The sequence below is a fragment of the Drosophila willistoni genome, unplaced genomic scaffold (genome assembly GCF_018902025.1).
Source record: "Drosophila willistoni isolate 14030-0811.24 unplaced genomic scaffold, UCI_dwil_1.1 Seg718, whole genome shotgun sequence".
NCBI lineage: Eukaryota > Metazoa > Arthropoda > Insecta > Diptera > Drosophilidae > Drosophila > Drosophila willistoni.
The window spans coordinates 25,200-48,294 of record NW_025814627.1 but is presented as its reverse complement, the minus strand read 5'-3'; the positions used below and the strand labels follow the sequence as shown (position 1 = coordinate 48,294).

The 23,095-nt window shown below is 39.4% G+C and overlaps 1 protein-coding gene and 1 long non-coding RNA gene across 4 annotated transcripts; one reads left to right on the top strand and one right to left on the bottom strand.

The window, feature by feature from the left end:
* The first annotated feature begins 8,406 nt into the window (after positions 1-8,406).
* On the top strand, positions 8,407-10,374 carry LOC124461893. Its single transcript, XM_047013318.1, has 2 exons — positions 8,407-9,287; positions 9,722-10,374. The coding sequence occupies exons 1-2, from the start codon at positions 9,068-9,070 to the stop codon at positions 10,336-10,338; spliced, it is 837 nt and encodes a 278-aa protein (XP_046869274.1). The 5' UTR covers positions 8,407-9,067; the 3' UTR covers positions 10,339-10,374.
* On the bottom strand, positions 10,349-14,614 carry LOC124461894. 3 transcript variants are annotated; one of them, XR_006955300.1, is made up of 4 exons: positions 13,979-14,614; positions 13,357-13,836; positions 11,700-11,890; positions 10,349-11,630 (listed from the first exon to the last, which is right to left on the bottom strand). It is a non-coding gene; the product is annotated as an uncharacterized LOC124461894 (long non-coding RNA). The 3 variants fall into 3 exon arrangements; XR_006955298.1 differs by having other exon boundaries at positions 13,357-14,614; XR_006955299.1 differs by lacking the exons at positions 13,357-13,836; positions 13,979-14,614 and adding an exon at positions 12,038-12,071.
* Between the last annotated feature and the right edge of the window lie 8,481 nt (positions 14,615-23,095).

The following is a 23,095-nucleotide window of genomic DNA, read 5'->3' as shown; positions in this document are numbered from 1 at the left end:
TCTAAAAGAAAAGATGGATCCGAGAATAGTAAATGGTATTTTCACTTCTGAAAGTATCATGGGTAAAATTCAACAAATTTTTCCGGAGCATTTTAGGAATTACAAGGCAAGATTCACACAAACCCAAACTGTAGACGTCCATGATCAGACCCAAGAACAAGAAATCATAATTAAAGAACACCTTAGAGCACATAGAAATTCCATCGAAAATAAAAAGCAAATTTTATCTGAGTATTTTTCCCAGGTATGAAGAAAAAAGTAGAAGCAATAGTAAACTCTTGCCAAACATGTAAACTCTCGAAGTATCAACGACACCCTCCGAATCAAGAAATACAACCAACCCCTATTCCGACATATCCAGGCGAAATAATTCATATAGATTTATATTCCACCCAAAATAAGATCATTCTAACAGCCATAGACAAATTTTCTAAGTATGCGCAAGTTAAACTCGTAAACTCAAAAGCAGCAGAACATCTTAAAGTGCCCTTACGTGAGTTATTGATAGCCTTCGGTATGACGAAAACCGTGGTAATGGATAACGAAAAAGCTTTAAATTCTGCATCAATCAAATTTCTTTTAAATAATCAGTTAGGGATACCAAGTCCACACTACCCCACCTTATACTTCATCCAGCAACGGCCAAATAGAAAGATTTCATTCCACATATACGGAAATAATGAGATGTTTGAAGTTAGAGCACCCCGAAATGGAATTTGAGGATTTAATATACAAGGCTGTAGATGAATACAATAAAACAATCCACAGTACAACCAATAAAAAGCCAATAGAAGCATTTTTCGCAACAAATTTAATCCATACACCAGAAAAATTAGCACTCGAAAGGGAAAAGATTTCGGAAAACATCTTAAAGAAACAAAACAAAGACCTAGGGTACCATAACAAAACAAAAAAACCCATAAAAATTTACGGTCCAGGTGAAACCATCTACGTTAGGATTAATAAACGATTAGGTTCGAAACTAACGTCTAGATACAAAAAAGAAATAGTAGCCGAAGATCTTAATACCAAAATTAAAACCAGGTCAGGCAGGATAGTTTATAAAAACCACTTGAAATATTGATAAACATCCTCTTCCGACAGATTGCTTATGTTACCACTTTGCTGGGGTCACACAACCATATTAGACTACACTAAGTCAAGAGTGGTCATGTTGGAAACCGGGTTAGCCGCGCGCCAGAATGGAACCTTTAAAATCGTCCATGTCATCGAACTAGAAAAATATCAAATGTCCATATCCGTTTTAAAAGAAGTCGTCAAAAATTCGACAAACCTAAGTCCGTATCAGCCTTTTTTGGCCTATGAGAAAACGCGGATACAGAATGAACTGAGGAGGCTTCAGCCGATGCAGTTTAGAAACAAAAGATCGCTTGATATACTTGGCAGGGCGTGGAAATGGTTAGCGGGCACACCTGATCATGAAGATCATATGATTGTGGTAAATAAGATCAATGAACAATTGGTAAACAATAATCGGCAGGTCGTAATTAATAATCTAATAGAAAATAAGATAAATGATTTAATTAAAATAACTAATACCATATTAATTAGAGGTAAACCCGAATCTAACAATAAGTCAAAAGAAATTGAAATAACCAAATTTAAATTGAGTCTCCTAAGAGAAGAAATAACAAATATTATCTATGCAATCGATTGGGCCAAGGCCAATACAGTAAATTCACTAATATTATCCTCTACCGAAATAGATTTCATCGAAACAATTAAAGAAGAAAGTTTAACATTTATAAACATTGAAGAATTAATAGAGTTTGCTGAGGTCAGTGTAGCCTCAAATGGTAAATCACTCCTTTATATTGTTAGCCTTCCCAGAGTAATTAATGAAATTTGTAAACAAATCCTAGCAATACCAATTAAATATCAAAAATTTATAGAAGAAATAGACTATGAAAACATCATGAAATGTAACAAGAAATACTTCGGGTTAACCAATAAGAGTAATTGTAAAATTCATAATGGTAAGACAATTTGTAAACTGGAAGATCTGACTAACTTAGAAAACAGTAAATGTATAGGAGCCTACTTGCAAAGAAGGAATCCCCAATGTAAGGTCATCAACAATCAGCACGTAAAATCTCATTCGGAAATAATGCCCGGTACCTTGCTGCTGAACCAATTCCAAGGAGACATCAGCATCAATGGAGAAAACATCACCCTAGAAGGCACCTTCATAATCCAAGCGGAAAACGCGACAGTCATTATAGAAGACTCCTGGTATATTGTGAAGACACGCTTTGAAGCCGAGGTTCAACCACCGCTGTTACAGTTACTATCAAATAAGCAGCAGAGAGGTGAAAAGCTATCGCTGGAAATGATCAAGGAGTTACACATCAATAATACTAATAATCTGGAGCGTATCCAAAGAAACAACTTGATTATGTCTTCGTCAAACTGGATTATTCTAACTCTTCTAGCAGCTGCGATGATAACATATTGCATCATTAAAAAATACTGCAGCCACGGAACAGGCAACCATGGTCCACCAATGGAAGTCTCAATCGGGCCTGTCCAATATGTTGTTGCGACCGAGGACGTCCGCACTTAAAGGGGGAGGAGTTAAGCACTTCTATCACAACTCATACCATAACATAGAAGCCATAAACCCTTGGTCAAGTCCGCTCAATCGTCACATGCCCATTTGTCGCATGATCGCCAATCTCAAGTAACAGTCCGATCGCTAGGATAAACAATAAGCCTGCACCCCATTTTCCCAGGCCTTAGAAGAATGGTGTCGGGTTCGGTGCATACGCAGAATCACGCCACAAATTTCGGCAATAAACAAAGAATGGTCCTGAACACTTGTGTAAACAAAGAATGGTCCCACGCACTTAAAGTGGACTATTGGACTCAGCCAACGCCGCCGCCTGCGACGACGTCGATTACCCAAGCCTTCATCCAACATAATTGAACCATAGCAAATCAGTCTTGAGCCTAAGTACAAACCAACCGGTAACTTCGCTTAAACTCCGCCGAATTCGCTCACCAAAGTCAGCATCTTTCAGTTATAATATTAACATATTGTATTGTAATAAAAGTGACTTTATAAATAAAAATTCATTTTTTTAACCCGTGAGTGAAGGAAGTGTTTAATTTATACGTTTTTTTTTTGCTTTAGTAAATTCATTTATTTCAATTGTTGTTGAAGCATCTGCCCCCATGAGCTGCCACAGATGCCGCCGTTGCCGTTACCGTACCAACAAAGACCGTAATCTCTACTCACTATACGACGTAATAGACAGTTTTTTATGCAGGGCACACTGTGTGTGTGTGTTTGTATGTGACTGTGTGTGTGTGAGACGGAGTTTTTTGTTGTTTCCGTCCGCATTCCAGCGGCGCTTTTGACAGCAACAATGGGACCAATGCAGTTAGAAAATCTGTCAAAAATATTGAACCTTATTTTCCATTATACAAATTATTTCTATGTTTTTTAAATTTTCATTAAACCCTAAGTATTAGCCAGTCAAAAATTACGACTGTAATTACAAAATGAAAACAAAAATAGTTGTAAGCTTTGCCAATCTGTTTTTGGCTTCATTTAGTTGTAATTCGCAACTAGTTTTATCGTTGAAGATATGATATGAAACTAAAAATAAACATGAACCGGCTTATATACCCAAGATTTCACTATGCAAAGTGGCTAAACTGTTATGCCTAATTATATTAGACATTTACCACTGTACATATTTAACTCCCATTTCTTGCCCATTTCTAAACCAATTGGAGTAATCGCTGAGGGCGTGTCTCTGTCTGCATAGCTTGTGCAACTTTCAAAACGGGGCCAAAGTTTTGTCTACATTCGTTTTATTTTATAACCCAAAACAACTGCAACAACAACAACAACAACAACAACAGCAACCAAAACCGTATAATAAATAAAACAAAATAAAACTTTTTCAACTTTTTGCCGGCTTTTATGTTTAGCATTTGAATGGCATCGTTATCACAGAGACAGAATGAGAGTGAGAGAGAGATAGAATATTGAGTAAAAGAGACCAAATTCGCTAGTCTCTTGACTTATTTTTACGAGTGTCTGCCAAATGGGCGGCAAGTCAGTTACGCCCACCACATCCGCACGCAACAGGCTGGCGCCTCCCTTAAACCAAAAAAAAAAAAGAATTTACTTACAAAGTACTTATTTGCCTATTTTAAAAGCCATTTCGTATAAATAGCAACAACAATCCAAAAGTGAAAGAGGGCCCGAAAAAGAACTGACATTGCCGTTGGCTTAAAGCAAAGGCAAAATGTAATAAAATTAGTCCTCAACTAAAAAAAGAATGCAGCTGTTTAAACAAATACCTGATAAAGATGGTGAAAGAACCCTTTTTTGATATGCCAAACTAATTTCTTGTTGCCTAACCCAAAACAATTGCTGCAGGCCCTAGACCCAAATCGCTACAAGACTCTCACTCTCTCTCCCCTTTTAACTCGAAATTAGCATAAAATGTTTTCACATTGAGACAATCAAGGAAATTCTCTTCCCCCTACCCTCAAGTTGGACATTTTTTATGAAATTTTATTATTATGTTTTGCATAATTTGCCATTTGAAGTTCTTCTAGCCAAAACTCTGCTTTAAGGACTTTTGTGAAACCTGCCAACACATTCAATATTAAGACAGCACCCCAGAGACTGAAGGGATTGGCACTTTCTATTGTGCTCTCTATTAAAATGGCTAACTAAAGGATACACACACACAAACAGATTCAACTCGAATGCGACAATTAATTCTGGTGAATTATGACCACACAAAAGCTGAAAATGGCGCTAATGTGATGACCAAAAAACACGAGCAGCTGTCAGTGCAGCAGCAGCGGAAACGAAAGGACAGGACATATCTAGGACCTACCATCTTTTGGTGGTTTGTGGCGAAACATTTTTTGGTTCTAATGCAGCAAAATAGAGAAATGGAGGGACAACTCCCTGGCGTGTCATTTGCAATATGACAGTTTCATGCAGAATAACAACACACATATATACACACACCTTTACAGCCTCGACGGCTAGTCATCATGTGATGGAAATCTAAGCCTCATATCTTAACTCTCCACTAACACCATTGCTGGGCAATATAGTCATATAATTTATGGCCAAACACTTCAACATTTCACAGGGCTCCCTCAAAACTATTGTTTCAATGTGTGTGGAAAAGTGCATACAACAAAATGCAAAAGTCGCGAGTTTCCTTAACTAGAAATGGTAAAATTAAAAGGCACCGACTAAACTATATTCTAACTATTTTCACAATACTTATATTGTTTTTTTTTATGATTCGTTTAAATAACAAAATAAGTTGCCATCAGGCCATTGTATAGTTATTCTAAACTTTTTATTGCTTTACCAAAAGGTTTAGGCCTAAAAAGTTGGTTAAAAGCATGACTCATTTTCTCGCCTGAAGTGTTGACTATCGTCCAAGAGGTAAAGCGCCAAATGATCATGGTGGTTTTCCATTCTGGAATAATAAATGTAAACTAGAAGATTGTCTACAAGGCTTAGCTCAGATCAGTTGTAGGTATATCACTGGGCTTGGTTTAAAGTTGAACTGGGTTATGCTAAAAATTAGGGACATATAAATGCATTAGTGAATAAATTATCAAAAGTTAAGAGTATAAGTAACCACACGATTTAATTTCTATCTGATGACTAAAATTAAAGCAAAATTCTTGAAGTCATTATAATAAAGTATAAAGATCTTGAGAATCAAGTTAGGCGTTTTAGTGTTGCTTATGATATTTACCTAAAACTATTTTTAAACGAAATTCAATATTACTTAAAGCAAAAGAACAGGACATCAGATTTTGGCAGTGACCAATAAATTTGTAAATTATTACCTGCTTATTTGATTAAAATTAGAAACTTATATCGTTCCTTTATTTTTGTAACACTAGAACTAAATGCACACATATGTAGCTTAAATATATAACATACAAAGTGTCATTCATTAAATCCGGCACCTCTCTATGGGCGATATATAATAGAGTCATTAAACTGTATAGACCAGAAGAGAGTTATGAAAAATAAGAAAACTATATAAGATGAAGATTCTTCCGCCCCCAAAATTAATAAACTCTCTTTTGCAAGAGTATAAAAACAGAAGAGTACAATGAACTGTCGCAGAATACTTCGTCATTGTGTGTATATGTTTGTATGCGTATATATATGCTTGGGTGTGTGTGTATGTGAGTGAAGTTGAGTGGATTTTAGTGAAATAAATGTCTGCGAATTGACTGGCTGAAAAAAGCACAAAAAGGCGGAAAAACGAACAGCGTTGATGTTGATGTTATTGTTTTTTTTTCCTTACATATTTCGACCACAGATGTTATACAAACAAAAGGAGGGGGTAAAGGGATATGGAATAAGTACTTTTTGACACAGAAATTCTAGAAAAAAAGTCCATCTCAAACTTGGGACACACATGCAAAGTCTATGGAATAAAGAAGTCATGCTCAATCATCAATTTTTAAAGCAATATTTTATTGTTTTCTTTTTTATACCCTTGCAAAAAGTGTGCAACGCATAGAAGGAAGCATCTCCGACCATATAAAGTATATATATTCTTGATCAGCACGACGAGACGAGTTCAAATAGCCATGTCCGTCCGTCCGTCCGTCCGTCCGTCCGTCTGGATCAACGCAAACTCCTCCTAGACCGTAAGAGCTACAGAGCTGAAATTTTGCATGTAGGCTTGTATATACTGCAGGCGTTGTATATCTCGGATTCAGCCGGATCGGATCACTATATCATATAGCTCCCATACAAATGGCAAAGTCACGAACAGTGACTTTTCTTAATAACTTCGTTATTTTCTGAGCTATTGTCGTGAAATTAAATATTGTTAAGTTAATTACACATATAAACGACTATGCCAAATTTGATCAAGATCAGGTGACTATATCATATAGCTCCCATAGGAACGATCTTTCGAAAACAGTGACTTTTGTCAATAACTTCGTTACTTTTGACGCGATTGCTTTCAAATTAAACATTTGTTAGTTTAATATATCTGTTAATGACTGTGCCAAATTTGATAAGGATCGGGTAGCTATATCATATAGCTCCCATAGGAACGATCGGTGGAAAACAGTGACTTTGATCAATATCTTCGTTATTTCCTATGCAGAAGAAAAACTAAGATTGTAGGACGTTCTTTCGGACACATTAGCCCTTTTAGCTTAAACGTTTTTCCACTTTGAAGGCTATAGGTAAAGGAGAACTTACCAAAAAAGTTGCAAGGGTATACAAACTTTGACGCGGTCGAAGTTAGCCCCGGCCCTCTGGTTTTTGTATACTTTTTCGTTTATATTAACTTGTTTCTTGTGTGTATGAAGTTATGTATTGATGTGTATATATATTTATAAATGAAACTCGATCAAGTCAAACTGGGCTTGTTAAAACTTGTTGGCCTTAAGGAGTGGCCTTGGCCTTGGTTAAGGAGAATATTTTGAGCCAAACAAAAGGCTTCCATCTCTTTTAAATGACGTAGCGATTGCGATTTATTTGAGGTAAGGGTAAAGTTGAAATAATTACCAGCTGAGCCGCCCAAACGTTGACGGCTATTTGCCAACAAGACATCGATATCAACGTCGGAATGATGAAAAGAATCGCCTAATTTGCGACCCTTGCAAATTGTGAATTCGGCCAAATCAAATAACTTACGACGCTCCTCAAAGGATGTCATCTTAGGTTCACCCGAATCCAGTAAATTGGATATACTGCATTCATTGTTCGTATCAGATATCGATTCAATTTCTTCATCATCCGATGATTTTACTTTTGATTTTAATTTGCTGGCAACTGCCAGACGTGCCGTCAATATTCCGGAATCAAGGGGATCGGCACATCTTGGATATGGAGTTCCGGTATGGCTGGTTTTCATAAATCCATAGGTTCGAAATGCTGTCAATCGGTTTCTAATCGCAACACTGCTCCGCAAGAAACACGTACGTTTTGGAAACATTTGCTTAACATTCCTCTGCTTATTATTGATTGTACTAACCATTAGAATAGACATTGTTTTTTTGGTCGATTCCATATATATATATATAGTTTTTTTTTTTTTTATATATTATCTATATATATAAAATTCTCGAGTGTGTAGTGTTTGTTACAAAACTACTCCGAAACGGCTCGACCGATTCTCACGAAATTTTTTATGCAGATCGTGTAGGACTGAGAATAGGCCAACATCTATTTTTTATACCCAAATAATAACGAGCTCACGATTAAAACTGACTAACTGTGCTGGATATCTGAACTACACTGTGTTTTATACGAGTGAAATTAGACACACGGCCTACTTGATAAGAGATGAAATTCAACAAAAATAATTTAAATCTTCCAATCGAAACAGGCCGTGAAAAATCATATACAACGTTGAGACTTTCTAGATTTCAGTAAGGTGATGTACACTGTTGAGTTCACACGGCTTCGCTTGGGGATTTCCGTATACAAAAATTTAATTTTCCAGTTTTTTTTTCGGAACAAACAGTTGAAATTTTCTTTTAACTTCAGGACAAGCGTTCTGTCGCTGTCGCCGAGTGTGGTTCGGTGGAAGGCGCGCACAAGAATTGTGCGTCTCGAGTTCAGTCGTTGTTACAACTCGAGTGCGACCGAACTCGCTGCGCTAATTATTGATCAAGAAAATAATACACGTTATACACCAATCAGTTTTCCAACTTGATTTATTACAACAATGCCACGAACACGCAGGGGCGCTAATTTGAGTCGTCAAACAAACAGATCTAGAGGCATGCAAGATAGAAGAGCAATAAGATCAGATGCAGAAAGGCAACAAAGTAATGCAGATGTCCGTGTAAGAGTGGCGCAGTTACGAGATGAGCGAAACCAACAAAGACAATTGGAACGAAGAGAAGCGCGCAGATTCGTAGCCAACAGACGTAGAGGGATTGACCAACATCAACAAGTACTTCGAGCATTTACATCACATTCATTTCTTCGACTAGCATTTCAGTATGAGCCTGATGTTGAATATTACGCTCATTCCAAAGTGGTAATTGGTACATTGGACAAGGAATGCCCGCACTTGGGATGTGTTGCTCATCAGGAAAAGTGAAACTTCCAGAAATTGAAACACCGCCGGAACCATTGCACGGCCTCCTTATTGGTACTGATCCAAATTCTTCGCTGTTCTTGCGTTCAATTCGGCAATTCAATTCATGTTTTCAAATGACAAATCACCTCAAGGGACAAGACGGATATTGCATAAACCTTAAGCAACGAGATCCGGTAACAGGTAATTCATTCATTAAGAATATGAAAACTCTTCAATTAATACATGGATATCTATATATATAAAATTCTCGAGTGTGGTGTTTGTTAACAAACTACTCCGAAACGGCTCGACCGATTCTCACGAAATTTTTTATGCAGATCGTGTAGGACTGAAAATCGGCCAACATCTATTTTTATACCCAAGCTTTAAGAGTAGTAAAAGATTTTGCTCAACTTTTTGCCATCCATCTAAATTACTTTTACATTGAATGTTTTCGTAGTATGCCAGCTTTCGTTTTTCATTTATAAATCATTCAAATGTATATTGCTTAACAAATAGACTGTAATTTATACTTAACTGCAACTCAGCAATAGAGTTAAATAGAATTTAACATAGTAATAAGACGTTCAACATATCCAAAGACATCTACTTCAAGGGTTTAACTTGAATTTCAGCAATAAAATTACCAACCGCAATTTTAATTTTTCAAAAGCGGGCACAGCGAAGCGTGGCAGGGCATGTGAACATGCGCGTTCAAACGCTTCAGGATCCATCCGCCGAAACTTTTTCGAAACAGCTATTAGATATTGGCAATGGGAAAGTTGCCGTACATGAAAATACTGGATCAATAAAATTACCAACCGGTTTTTGCACAATCGTCCACTCGCAAGATGTTCTCATCGACTGTATATTTCCCGATGTACACACACAATATATAAATCTTGAGTGGCTGGCAGAAAGAGCCATTTTAGCAGCGAAAAATGTGGACGTTCATGGATTAAATTTCAAGATACAACAATTGTTGCCAACAGACTCTGTGTCATACAAATCTGTTGATACAGTTTGCAATACTATCGAAGCTGTAAATTACCCAGTAGAATTTTTGAATTCCTTGGATTTGCCAGGCATGCCACCGCACCAATTACAATTGAAAGTAGGATCTCCGGTGATTTTGCTCCGTAACTTGAACCCACCACGGCTGTGCAATGGCACACGATTGGTTATTAAAAAATTAATGAAGAACGTGATTGAGGCCACCATTTTAAATGGCAAGTTTCAAGCTAAAAGGTAACACGAAATTCTTTGACTGCTAGGCGTTACGAAGTTCGCCGGGTTTGCTAGTTTTATTTTATAAAAATTGTATATTTTGTTGTCGTGTTGTTGTTGTATTCAGTTTTTTTGTGTAAACTATAAATTTAAAGTACAAATTTCTGCTTGATTACAATACACTAGGCGGCATAAATATTTTGACGAAGAAAAAGTTTTGCGAGGCGTCGCGGCACAGGATCCACTAAATTTTGAAGGATTTCTGGAGACATCTCTTTCCATAAGGAAGAGAGCTCAGAAATCGTTTCTTCTCTGGATTTGTTTAACGCTTCTGTTCTCTTGCGCTTCAAAAGAGACCAGACGTTTTCTATAATATTTAGATCTGGACTTTGGGGGGGTCAGTTTAGCGTTGGAACATCCAGATCCTTCAAAAAGTTGGTTATCATCTGGGCTTTATGGCATGGGCCGTTGTCCTGCTGGAGAATAAACGACAGCCCGATGAGCCGATCTCCGGAAGGAAAGGCATTTTCATTGAGGGTGGTCAGGTATTGGCCTTGAGATGGGAATGAAATCCCCCAGTCCATTATATGCCACACATCCCCAGAACACAGAGCCTCCACCATGGCTCACTTTTTGACAAACGGGCCGTCTCTTTTGTCTTTGCTCGATGGGCAGCTTTACAAATACTTTTTTTTTGAAGAATTATACTCAAAGGAGCTTTCATCTGTCCACAAAACACTTCTCCAGAACTCCTTTGGTTTGTTTATATGCTCCTTTGCAAATGCTAACCTTTTTAACTTGTTAACCTTTGAAATGAAAGGCACGTCCTTGGCTACATATGTTCCGAACTCTCCTTCTTTCAAGCGCCGTCTGACTGTCCTCTCGCTGATTGACTCATATGCTGTCAAATTCAGCAAATCGGCTGCTTTTTGAGGCTTCAGCAATACGTTTTTTTTAAATTCCCGTAGTAGGACTCGGTCATCAGTCACGGTAGTTTTCCGTTTTGCGCCTGTTCTTTTTAAATTTTTCAACGAGTTATACTTTTTGTCCTTATTTATTTGGTAGTGCACCGTTTGTCGAGACACCTGGTACGCTTTGGCAATGTCCACTATTTTTTTTCCGGCGTGAAACTTAGCCACCATTGCCGATCTAACCTCAAATGGCCCCAACTGATTTCTGACCTGCATCTTATATGCTCGGCCATTTTTAGCCACGGGCGTTGTCGGAGATTTGAAACGCATCCTATTTTATGGGTCCTTCCTGAGCCATGGAAAGTTTTCTAACCTTTGTACGACGGTTTGAAAACCAGGCCTTGAGCTGCAACAAATGAAACATTCAATTACTACCTTATATATGCATTGTTTTGATGCTTATAGTTAAACTTACCTGACGATCAGTTAGCTGCAATTTCTCAGCCAACTGTTGACACTTTTATGGGGTCAAATACATATTTGATTTGAACTCAAGATCCATCTCTGAGACTTGATATTCTGAATGGTTTTTACGACCTACAGGCTTTCTAGGAGTAACACTGCTAGGAGTGCTAGGACAGCTAACCAATGGACCTTCAGTAATAGCTAAAGAAGATTAAAAAGAGAAATAGTTCAATAATTGTTATGGCACTTGTTAATGAAAAAATAACGATAGATATATTAATTTTAGCCTTTAAATTTGTAAAAATAATCAACAAAGCGGAATTTCTAAAAGGTTCCATTAAAATATACCTCAACTTTGGTATCAGAAAACAAGTTATTTAGTTTCAGAGTTTATGGCACCCGCAGTTTAAAACTTTTTCATTCAATTCAGTTAAGTTGATTTTTGCTTTACTTTCGCATTTTGTTGCTGCTTTTTGTTGTCTTGCCGGTTCCTGTGCCTCCCCCTTTCTACCTGAATTGTTGACCTGGCTTTCTTCTGTTACACTTTGGTATAGACGAAAGACCTTCGTCCTGGTCCTGGACTCGGTCATGGAGCGCAGTCGTTCTGGCTAATAGTGTTTATTGCATTTTACTCTCCTGCTGGCACTTAAAGCGGCATCCCCAGCAGATGGCACCGATGAAGGGAGTGGTGGGTTGAAGGCATTGAAGTGAGACACTGTTGCACACACACACACACACACACACACAAAAAGCTGAGATGCGGACAGGAGGGCTGCGGCTAACTGCAGGTACAGCTACGCAAATATCCTGCAGGCGAGAACAAGAGCCGACTTTCAAGACCAAGTCCATCCAGCAGCAGCTGCCAACTTCGGCCGTGTGGAAGAAAATTCAAAGTAAATTCACAACAGCTTCAAACTCTCATTCCCTTTCCCTTTTCAGCCACAACTGCAAGTCCAGGTGCGGGTGTGCCAGGCAAATGCACAACTCGCTAGCTAGGGCAAGATTTGGCTCCTACTGCAAACTTTGATTAAATCACACAACAAACTGAGCAAGTTTACCAAGAAGCGAAAAGGGGGGAGTGTGGGGTATAAGAAAGGTTCATGCTGCCAGCGGTTTGTGTGGGACAGATTCAAGTGGTTGGCCACAGGGCCACTGACTGCAGTTAACTTCAAAGCGAAAAAGGTGAGGGAGAAAAGTAAAGGCAAGTAAATAAATTCATTAAATATTCAGTTATCTGAATTACGGATTAAGTAGATTAATGTGGCAGTGGCCCGTGCCAGGTTCCAGTCAACGTTGTTTTAACCACAACTAACTTAGTTTCTGCAAACTAATGAAGTCGAATAAAAAATAATTAGCAACAGCAAAAACTAGTATTAAGTGTCATTTAAATACATCCCAAAGTGATATTGATTCTTAGAAATTAATAAGTGTAGAAGAACTTAGAACACTTATGAATCTCTACTAAATGTTTGGCATCCTTTATTTAAACCAAAATCTCTGCTGTGCGAGGCATTGACCACATTATAAAGCACTTTCACTTCACTAATTAATGCACAACCTGCAACTAACTATCCTTCAAACTTAGCCATGTCGGCCACATTACTCTGCAATTTATAAAATGTTTCTATGATTTGGAAGTTTAACTAATTACACAAGGTACAACTTACTTGACTTGAGAGGTAATACTCTCTTTATACATTTATTCTGTTTTTGAGCCACATGGGTTCGGCTGCATACTCCGATTTGCTGGTCTTGCAACGATTGTATTTGGAGCGCCAAACAAAATTGCTGTTGCGTCAGGACATGCAATACCAATTGTCCCGAGCCGGTCTCCATTTACGGGGTCGACGTTGACGATTCTGCTGCTGCCGATCCTATTGGTGTTCCCGATTGTTCGATGGAGCGAACTCTCGAGGATATCTACAGCGGATGCCACGACCCTTGCGGGTTGATAGATATGCCGGTAAAACCGTTATAGTTTCTCCCCTAAAAATTTGCTGCCATTGAGGCATCTAATGGCCATTTCCGCCATGAACGGACTTATATATGTAATGGTCGCCTCACCCTTTGATCGTCCATTTTGCTTATTTTTGTACACACAAATCCTTGGTTTACTCGCATGGTCAACAGCGAACATTCCCACGGAACTAAAGAACATGAGAATATCATTTTTCGTCACACTCAGACGCATGCCCAGCAAAAAGATCGTCTCTGGTTCCAGTTCGAATTGCTCGCCGAGCATAATGAACGGGACACCATCAACGGACGGTTATATATTTGGATTCATACTTGTCGGTTCCTCTGTCAAACTCCTGGCCAATAACATACTGAAGCCCATGGATATGCCAGTCTGTTGTCGATGATATTGTCGTTGTCGCTGTTCACCAATATCCATCGATGGCTGAACCACATTTCTGTTCATTTCGGCTAACCCAAAATGACTTGACCTCGAGCCCAATATCATGGTTGAAGATGCCGCCATGGTTGTGGCCGTTGCCATTGTGGACACACTGTGGCGTCTACCCACGTCACGATGTCCACCAACGCAGTTTCGTTCTGGTCTAGCCCTTGAGATTGAACTCTGCCGAATCCACAGTAGCTGCTTCTGCCCAATAACAATGGACCACGCGCATCTCTGCTGCCATCCTCGAACCTATATATGTCGCCAAAAGAACCGAAAGCACTAGCCGAACTGTTTAAATAATTTGGATGTAGATAAATTTGGTTTTGATGAATTCCGAAAAAATTTTGCGTGTAAAAGGGGTTAGCATACATTATATTAACCGGGATGTGTAAAAGCCGTAGAAAAAAAAAAAAAAAAAAATGTATGCCTTTTTTGAATCTGTGTTTTTTTGTACAACTAGTGAAACCTACACGAACTGAATCCTATTGAATACTAAAAACGAATTGACTAACAACCCTGAACGCAGGTACTATATTGAAAAATCTGAGTGACATTTAAAATCTTTGATATTGTGATACACTAGAAAAATATGAAATTTAAAAATAAAATAAAAGGGTGTTTGCCTTTAAAAATTTACAACAAAATGTATTAATATATCAATTTGAAAAGTTCTTTTGGTAAGCAATATATATATTTGTTCACTTTCATCCATTTTGCATGAATTATGTAAACTTTCCTTTAGATAAATTGCTGAGAGGAAAATTAATTCATAATTTTTGTGCATTTTCCCTGTAATCAGCAAAGTTTTCAGTATAAAATGAGCTGAATATAAATAATCGATAAGGTTAATAATTTCATAAGTAGAGATAAGACTGCTTGCAAAAAGCATCAGAAAATTTAACAAAAGGAATCACTTTTCACAACAAAACAGAAATTGTATGGAGTAATTACAAAAGTTTGTTATATATATCGAATTTAAGTCATATCTATATACTTTAGTCCCTAAAATAATGAAATTTTTGAAAAAGCTTTTTTAAGTGATATAAACAAAATTGTGAGGGGTTTTACTTAGATTCATTCAACACTCTGTAAATAAGAGCTGTCAGCATATTTCTCTTTTTATTTATCAGTTGTGGCAGACAGAACCGCAATCCGTTGCCATTTTCAATAGAGGGAAATTGTGGCAGGTTGTTTACTATACAACAAAAAATAGGAAAAAAGGGGGTGCATATGTAGTAACTGCCACGAAATCGATACGATATCAACATGGTAGCCAATTAGAAGGTATACTGTCTCTCTCATCACCTACTTCAACTTGATTCCTTTATTCGATGGATGTACTCTACGTTGTAAGCTTCCCAATATCAAATACATATTGTAGTTGTGGAAAGGGGCGGAGGGATTGCTCTGTGTGTGTGCCACAATGCGATACTATTTAGATTTAGATGCTTTGTCTGATTTATTTGTATTGAACGTGTGGGCGTGTTGCCGACGTCTAAGTCGCGATTGTCAACGTGTCTGAATCTGAGTCCTAATGCTGTCTGCCAAAAGGTGCTTCAAAATTCGATAATCTCTTTGGCAGCTGCAGCGTCTTTAAGTTGTCGTTGCCTTTAATAGGCATTAGTTTCCATCAAATAAACTCAAATTATATATACATATATGCAGTTAAGGCAAATGATATACAAAGGGTCACAACTTCCTCGATTTCGCCAAATTGAACAAGATACCAATTGTCAATTACGTAGAAAACCACATATAATCCTATCCGCCTTAAGGTTGCGAGTAAATCCATTTTTTTCGACTATTGGACCAAATACGTGTAGTGACCAGAATAGGTTATGGTTCATATTTCTCGCTCAACCTAGTTAATATCTAAAAGTCCCGAGTGTTAGTGGACATAGTTCTTTTTACAAGAACTTCATTTTAGAAGTAGAGGCACTAAGGTTGGGGATAAGTCTTTATCATGAGATGGATCCTCCGAAAGCGTTATGCTTCGTTGCGCTCATTAGTTGTTGAATTGACAAAATGATTGAACCACCAGTGTGATCAGGTTCGAGGGTGCGCATTCTTGCTATGCTCGGGTCTACCTCGTCGGATTGGTCGGGGTTCTTTCTCCCCTTTTCACTCTCACTATCATTAATAAATTTAATGCGCGTTATGAAAACCAAACTAACTACTAAATGTTAAAGGTGATGTTACTATTATTACTATTGCTAAGGTGCCAATTCACCACAACCTAAAGAAAGAAGACAAACATGAATCTAAATAAAGAATGTGAGAGAACTTAGATGTGAGGAGTCTCTCTTCTTTACCCACCCGACCATGACAACTGTTCTAATTCAAAGGTTGTCCCAAAACAATGTACTTTTATTTCTTTTATGACATCTTATGAAAGTTCAGCAAGGATACTTGACAGACCATATTAGAGTAACTCAATTCATTATTTCTGTTTCAAACATAATTTGGGTTTCTTTACTTATTTCCTAACAAGCTTGGCAAAATTTCATATTTTTAACTTCATTACTTTCAAATCCAAAAATGACTTAAATTACTAATAGCTTAGATATATAAAAGAAGGAAACGGTTGTGTTAGATCAAACCATATGGGGATATTTCAAATATTATACAGGTATATAAAATTTTTAAAGGATTAACTCATTACTCACGACTTTGGCTTACTTCAAAGTTTTTCGTTATAATCGTTGGGCCCAAGATGACGTTGAATTTGCTGTGGTGTGGTTTTTAAGGAAGTTTTAGATTAATTATATAAATGACAAAGAAATATACTCCATAGGTTACCTTACGCATATCGCTTCATTAGAACAAACAATTAAAGTAGGATTCTTAACTAGAGATTACTTGAATACTATAAAAAAAAAGTTTAAAGCTCGTAGTGAGCGAAAATGATCTACATTTAAATTGTTCGGTTTAAGTCCGTTGCTTCAGGAACGTTAGGTTATGATTGATTCCAATCGAATGACAAAGTGCGAATCTTTACAGATTATGAGAGATACTGGCTCAATTTAATACTCTCTTTAAACACATTGGGGTTTATTTATTTAGGCGATTTTCATATTTTTGTTTGGCCTACGAGCGACATGTGCGAGGTAGGGTATTTACGTGACTATATGACAACGACTAATTTTCGGCAGTCTAAGCAGCTCCCTCTCAAGACGGTGTATGTGGATTTTAGGTTTTTGGCCTAATTCATGGCCAAAACTAAACTTAAACTTCAGCCACGAAATCCCGAGGCCTAGGCTTTCTCTTAGCGCTAGTACGGATATTCGGTACTTTGTTACGGCTGGGACTGTGAAAACATGAATTTAGTTTACCCGGTCAGGGAATCATAACCTCACTTAAATATAAAAAAATATCACCTTTTAACTCTTTCACTTTTAATAAACTAACCGAACGGTTAGGTTTTGCACTTTACTGGTCTTCAACTTTGGCACCGATATTGGCAAGATAGCCTGGTAATTTTTTTATTTGTCCACCACCACGTGGTATTAGGACTTTAAAATTTCTTTAAGTAAAAATCACTATATCATTTATGCAACTTATCGCTTCGGCAGAACAGAATAGAATAAATTTTGAGCTTAAGCACGCGTCTTATGCAAAAGAATTTGCGAACAGAGCTTTCTAACGTTTCTTTTCCCAAATGTTGCGACGTGGCGTCGTTTCATTGGGCGATGCGCCTGCATCAGTTAGCTGTACTCAAAGCTAAAACTCAACCCTGCAATTAAGTTGACCATGATCGTATCAATGTAACCGTTCTGTTATTTGCTCTTTATGAAAGCGCGGTTGATTTAAAAAAAAAATAAATTTTCTTCCTTTAGAAAGTTAAAAATTTTAGAGGAAAAATCCGGTCACTACACCACAGATAATTAAGCGAGATCTCTATCACAGCAGAAATTCCTGGCATAAACTTGTTAACAAACGTTGAGTTGTATATTTCTACTACGTAAATTATATCTTTGTGCGTTGTTCTCGTGTGTGTGATCGATATTTTCTTGTGCTTTTTGTGTGGCCAATTGTAGATAATCAGGGTGATTTAACATGGTATCGTCCTTTAACAAATCTAACTTTCTTAACAGAGTATAGTCGTTACCGTTAAGGATCATATTCTGACCGAATGTAAGAAAATATTGTGAAAAGCCGGTGCTTCGATGTACGTTAGCCCGAAGCGCGCCACTAATAGCTTTCAGATGTACATCCCAGTTGGTATGATCTTCGCCGACATATGCACGGATTGCGGAAAGGGTAGATCGATTAAGTCTTTCGCTGGCATTAGCTTGTGGCGAGTATATAGCCGTAAACCGATGAGATACACCAAAACTAGTTAAGAAGGCTTCGAAATAACTTGATTTAAATTGGGATCCGTTGTCGGTAAGAATGACTTCGGGCACACCAAAAGTGTAAAATATGGTGTAACGATCCTTTCTCGTCCCTTGGGATATCTATGCTATCTCTTGGGCTAGGTTCGGCACGACAAAAATTATTTTGTGCCCCGATGAAATTAGAACACGTTTGTTTAATTATTAGTTTTGGTGGTATGTTTATTTATTTATTTGTTTATGGGCTTGGTTGGATATGACAAGTTTCTCTAAAGGAGTCCCGAACTTGGGCAGTGCTGCTTATGGCTGGGGTCCCTCGACGATCGATCCTGGTCCGTCTCTCGTTCCTTGTGTCTCCAAGGATAAATCCTGTGGCCGTTTGTTATAGGGCGGAATTCTCGCAGCAATTGGTGTTCATCACGATATATAGATCCTGGAATTTCGGTAACAGGATATATCCTTGTACCTTCCAATATGCTGGGAATCGTCCTGGAGCAGTTTGACTTTTCTTATTTCTTGCCTGGGCACGGTGTTCTCGTTTTATTCTAAGGACTTGCTGGTTATAGGATAATTTGAGAGGTTACTCGTAAGGCCTTCTCAAATTATTCTGACTTTTCTTCCTTTCACTTGTTTTGTTTCACTAGTCTGAGCTTTTAAGGTTACTAGTAAGGCCTTAAAAACTCCCTTGGTTGTAGGCAGCTCCCACGGCCTCAGGAATAGATTGGTGTAGTGCCGCTATACAGCTGGTACATTTCCATCGGCCCTCTGCTTTCACCCACGCATCCACTTGTTGCTATGCGTGGTGAAAGTCCCGTAAATCCTTGGCGCTTATGTCCACTTTCTCTGTGACTGCGCGCCCATTTATTCCTTGTCCTTGTCTTCCTCGCTTGTACATATTGATTTGCATCACTTTCTTATGTTGGCGTCGCCTTCCCATTGGCCGCCACACGTATCCCGTTTACTTTTCGCTGCTTTCCCTTTTCTGCCGGCGCTGCCGTCGCCCGTCGCTCCCCTCAATTCGCTTGTCATAGATACATTCGTTAAACTTAATCTATAATTTAGTACTAATTAGCCTGATTAACTCAATATACATTGTTAATTACTTTTATTTAAATCGCAATCCAACGCACGCATCGTATCCATTAGATAGCGGGCTTCCCCATTGCTCATCCCTTCCCCTTCGGCTTGCACATTCCCTTTTCCACTCCACAAGCCATTCTCGTTTTACAAGTTCTTTACTCTCCCCCCTACTCCCCGTTTCATTAGCATGGCCCTCACTTGGCTTTGTTTCGGCACCATGCATTCCCCGCACCCGTCTCGTGGGCTTGCTTAGCCCTCACTTTTGTTCGCATAATTTCGGCAGTTCACGCTCTCACTGCTTTTGATCTCTTATGCGTGACGTAGGCAGAGAGCACCCATTGGCCACCAGTACTCCCTCTCGCTGTCAAACACGCATAGCATACGTGTATTGTGGGTGTATGCTTATTCAGCGTATTCATACATGCATTGTATGTTAATGCATGCATCTCTATTGTGGCCTCTCTGTGCTCTTAAACTGTCTCACTGGGCCAATGCCCTTTTTCGCTTGCACTTGTTTGCTCTTATATGGCCGATTTTGCCCATTATGCCTCCCACGCATCTTCCCGCTTGTACGAAATTGCTCGCGGTTGCGTGCGGTTCTATCGATCGTGTTTGATCGTAACCGTATCGTGTATCGTACCTCGTATATGTGGTTGCCGACTTATCGCCTTATGCTTCCAACGCATCTTCCCGCTTGTACGAAATCGCTTGCGGTTGCGTGTGGTTCGATCCATTGCGTTTGATCGTAACTTATTTGCGTTGCACTGGTTCGATCGACCGGTGACGCGAGTGGTCGAATATCGTACATCTGGTTTGTGTCTCGGCTGTATCTTGTATCTTTTGCGTTATTTACACCGTTGGATTGCTTCGCTGCCGGTTTGTTGTGTGGGATATTATTATGATTTATAATATTCCTCACACTCCCCCCTTCTTCGGGAGGGATTTGCCCTCCCCTGTTTCTTGTACCTTGTGTTTATTTTTTATGTGTGTTTTCTTGTTTCATTTTTCCATTTTTTTTTTTCGGCTTTGCTAATTTTTCTCTCTTTTTTCCGACTCAGATCGCATCTTTTATTGGCCTTTTGGCATCTTTTCTTGTTGGCGCTTACTGAGTATCTTTTCGTTCTTGGTGGCGGATTAGGGCATCTTTTCTTTGTATATCCCTTGTGGGATTTTTTTTTCTTGGCCCGTTCCGCATGTTTTCTTATCCCTAACTTACATCTAATTATCCTACTTATTATACCCTTCTTTCCCGATACACCCGACTTACCCCCTGAGCTATCCTAATCCTATACCTAGTTTGTCCCGCCCAACCTAGCGTCTAACTCTCCTCGGCCCTTCCTGTTGCGCCATTTGGCCCACAATTGCCGCCACCGCCTCTGGCCACTCCTCCGGCTGTACCTCCTCGTACCTTTCGTGCCCTTCTGGCACCGGGCATGACTCCTGGCGGGCCACCGCAGGCCTAGAAATTTCCCTGGGCCCCGTGGGTGCAGACATTTGTCTGTTTAATGTTGGCCTGGGCCACACCCACGGGCATTCTCGGTACTAAATCTGGCGTTCTAGCTCTTGGTTTCGCCTCTCTCTCTCCATCAACGCCGCCAGCCGTTCCCGGGCCTGAGCCAATTGCGCCGCTTCCTGCCGTGCTCTGTCTGCTTCTCGTAGTTGTGCTATTTGTTGGCACACCCACATGTGTTGCCAACATGCGTCGCCTGGCACCACATTTCTATCATTTCCAGGCGTTTGGCTGGCCTCTCCTTCAGCCTCACCCGCACCAGCCACGGCCTCCTCCTCCGATTCGCTGGCTTCGGACATGTAGTCCACCATACGAAACGGACTCGGCGGCCGTGCTGGCTCCCATGAATCCGGGCTGTTCCGTCCACTTCGACTCTCCAGAAACTCCTCTGGATCCACCATCTGATATCGCCTGTGGTCCTCCCACGGCGCCTCCTCAGCCTCGCTGCTTGGCTCTTCTCTCTCCCACTGTTCCTCTTCCATGAGCTGGACCGCCTCGACCAGCTCCCTCCACATGCGTTCCTCATCATGGAACCGGTCTGCCACTACCGGCTCGTCGACGAACTCCTCCTCCCCTTCATCTGCCGTCTCGAGTCCACCATCCCACTCCTCCATTATGGTATAGCCACTATCCGTGCTATTACCCACGTCCTCATCGAACTCCTCATCCGAGGAGGCGGCGATGGCCGGATTTGCTATGTCCGGCACATCGTCGTCGGACTCCTCCTCGGACCCGTGCCAGTCACCGCGTTCCATGTTGGCCCGCGGTGCCGCACCTCGTCGATCTACGCCTTCATCTTGGCCATTATTTGCATTAAATGCGTTCATATTGGTTTTCTTTTTTTTTGATTTGGTTGTTTACTCGCCGAGTGATAAACTTTGAGTGTCTCTTGATTATGACATTGACACGCATGAAACCTCGCATTAGCATTCGGTCATTTCTTTGATATTTACCGATATTTAGGATTTCTCCACCTTGTTCTAGCTCTCTTGGCATAGTTGCATATTCTGTATAATAGCATGCGCATGTGTATGTGCGTCGTGGTGACTCACTAAAACATACGTAATATCGTGCGCATGTGTGGGTGCGTAATATCATGCGCCTGTGTGGGTGCGTTTCCCCTCCCTTTTTGCTGTGAATGTGCATATGTGTTGGTGTTGTCTCTCGTTGATTGTCCCCATTCGTTCCATATCGGGTTTTTTTTTTTTTTGCTGCCCGTTTCTTATGTTCTATTTTGCCTGCAAATTATATGCATCGGTACGATATTCGAGTATCCGCTGCCAGTTTCTAAGTTCGTTTTCGCATGCTTGTATATGTGTCGTTACGATATTCGATCCTGTGCAGCCGTCTCCAGATTTCGCCGTATTAGTTCGAACAGCTCTTGCATTTGTTTTACCTTCGCTTCTGGTGATATCATTTGCTTCCCTGTGCCTATCGTGACATTATCGTATAGTGCACCCGGCATTCTTGGTTCACGCCCCTGTATTACATAAGCTGGCGGAAATCCTGTTGACTCTGATTGGCTTGTATTTACCGCTAGTGTTATTTTTTTTTTTTTTTTTTATATAGACGTAGTCGTACAACGCTCAGTACGAACAAGTGGCCCATATAACACCAGGCCCGGGCCTGTTACGAATGACCCTAAGTAAAGTTAATGTTACAACCTCTACCCACTCCGACCTAGGCGTATTACATATATAAACATAAATTAAACTAAAGAAATAGAAAATATTAAATGTAATGAGATAATAGGTTACATATAAAAAGAAAACAGGATAGGTTTATATAAAGATGATTACAACTAATTACGAGCGAGGAATGACAAGATCGCAGTTTTTATACCCGGAAGCGATGTTTCGGAACCGATAACGTGCCAAAGTCTGTTGTAGTCACTACATAGTATACGAAAAGGTTCATGCAGAGAATAGTTAGTTGTGCAAGTGGGAAGTATAAGCAGTGTGAAATTGCGGGTCCTTCTAGATGGAACAGAAATGTTAATTTGGCTCAACAGCTCGGAAGAGTCAATCTCACCATTCAAAAGTTTGTAAAGAAAAGTTACACCAAGCATTGTTCTACGA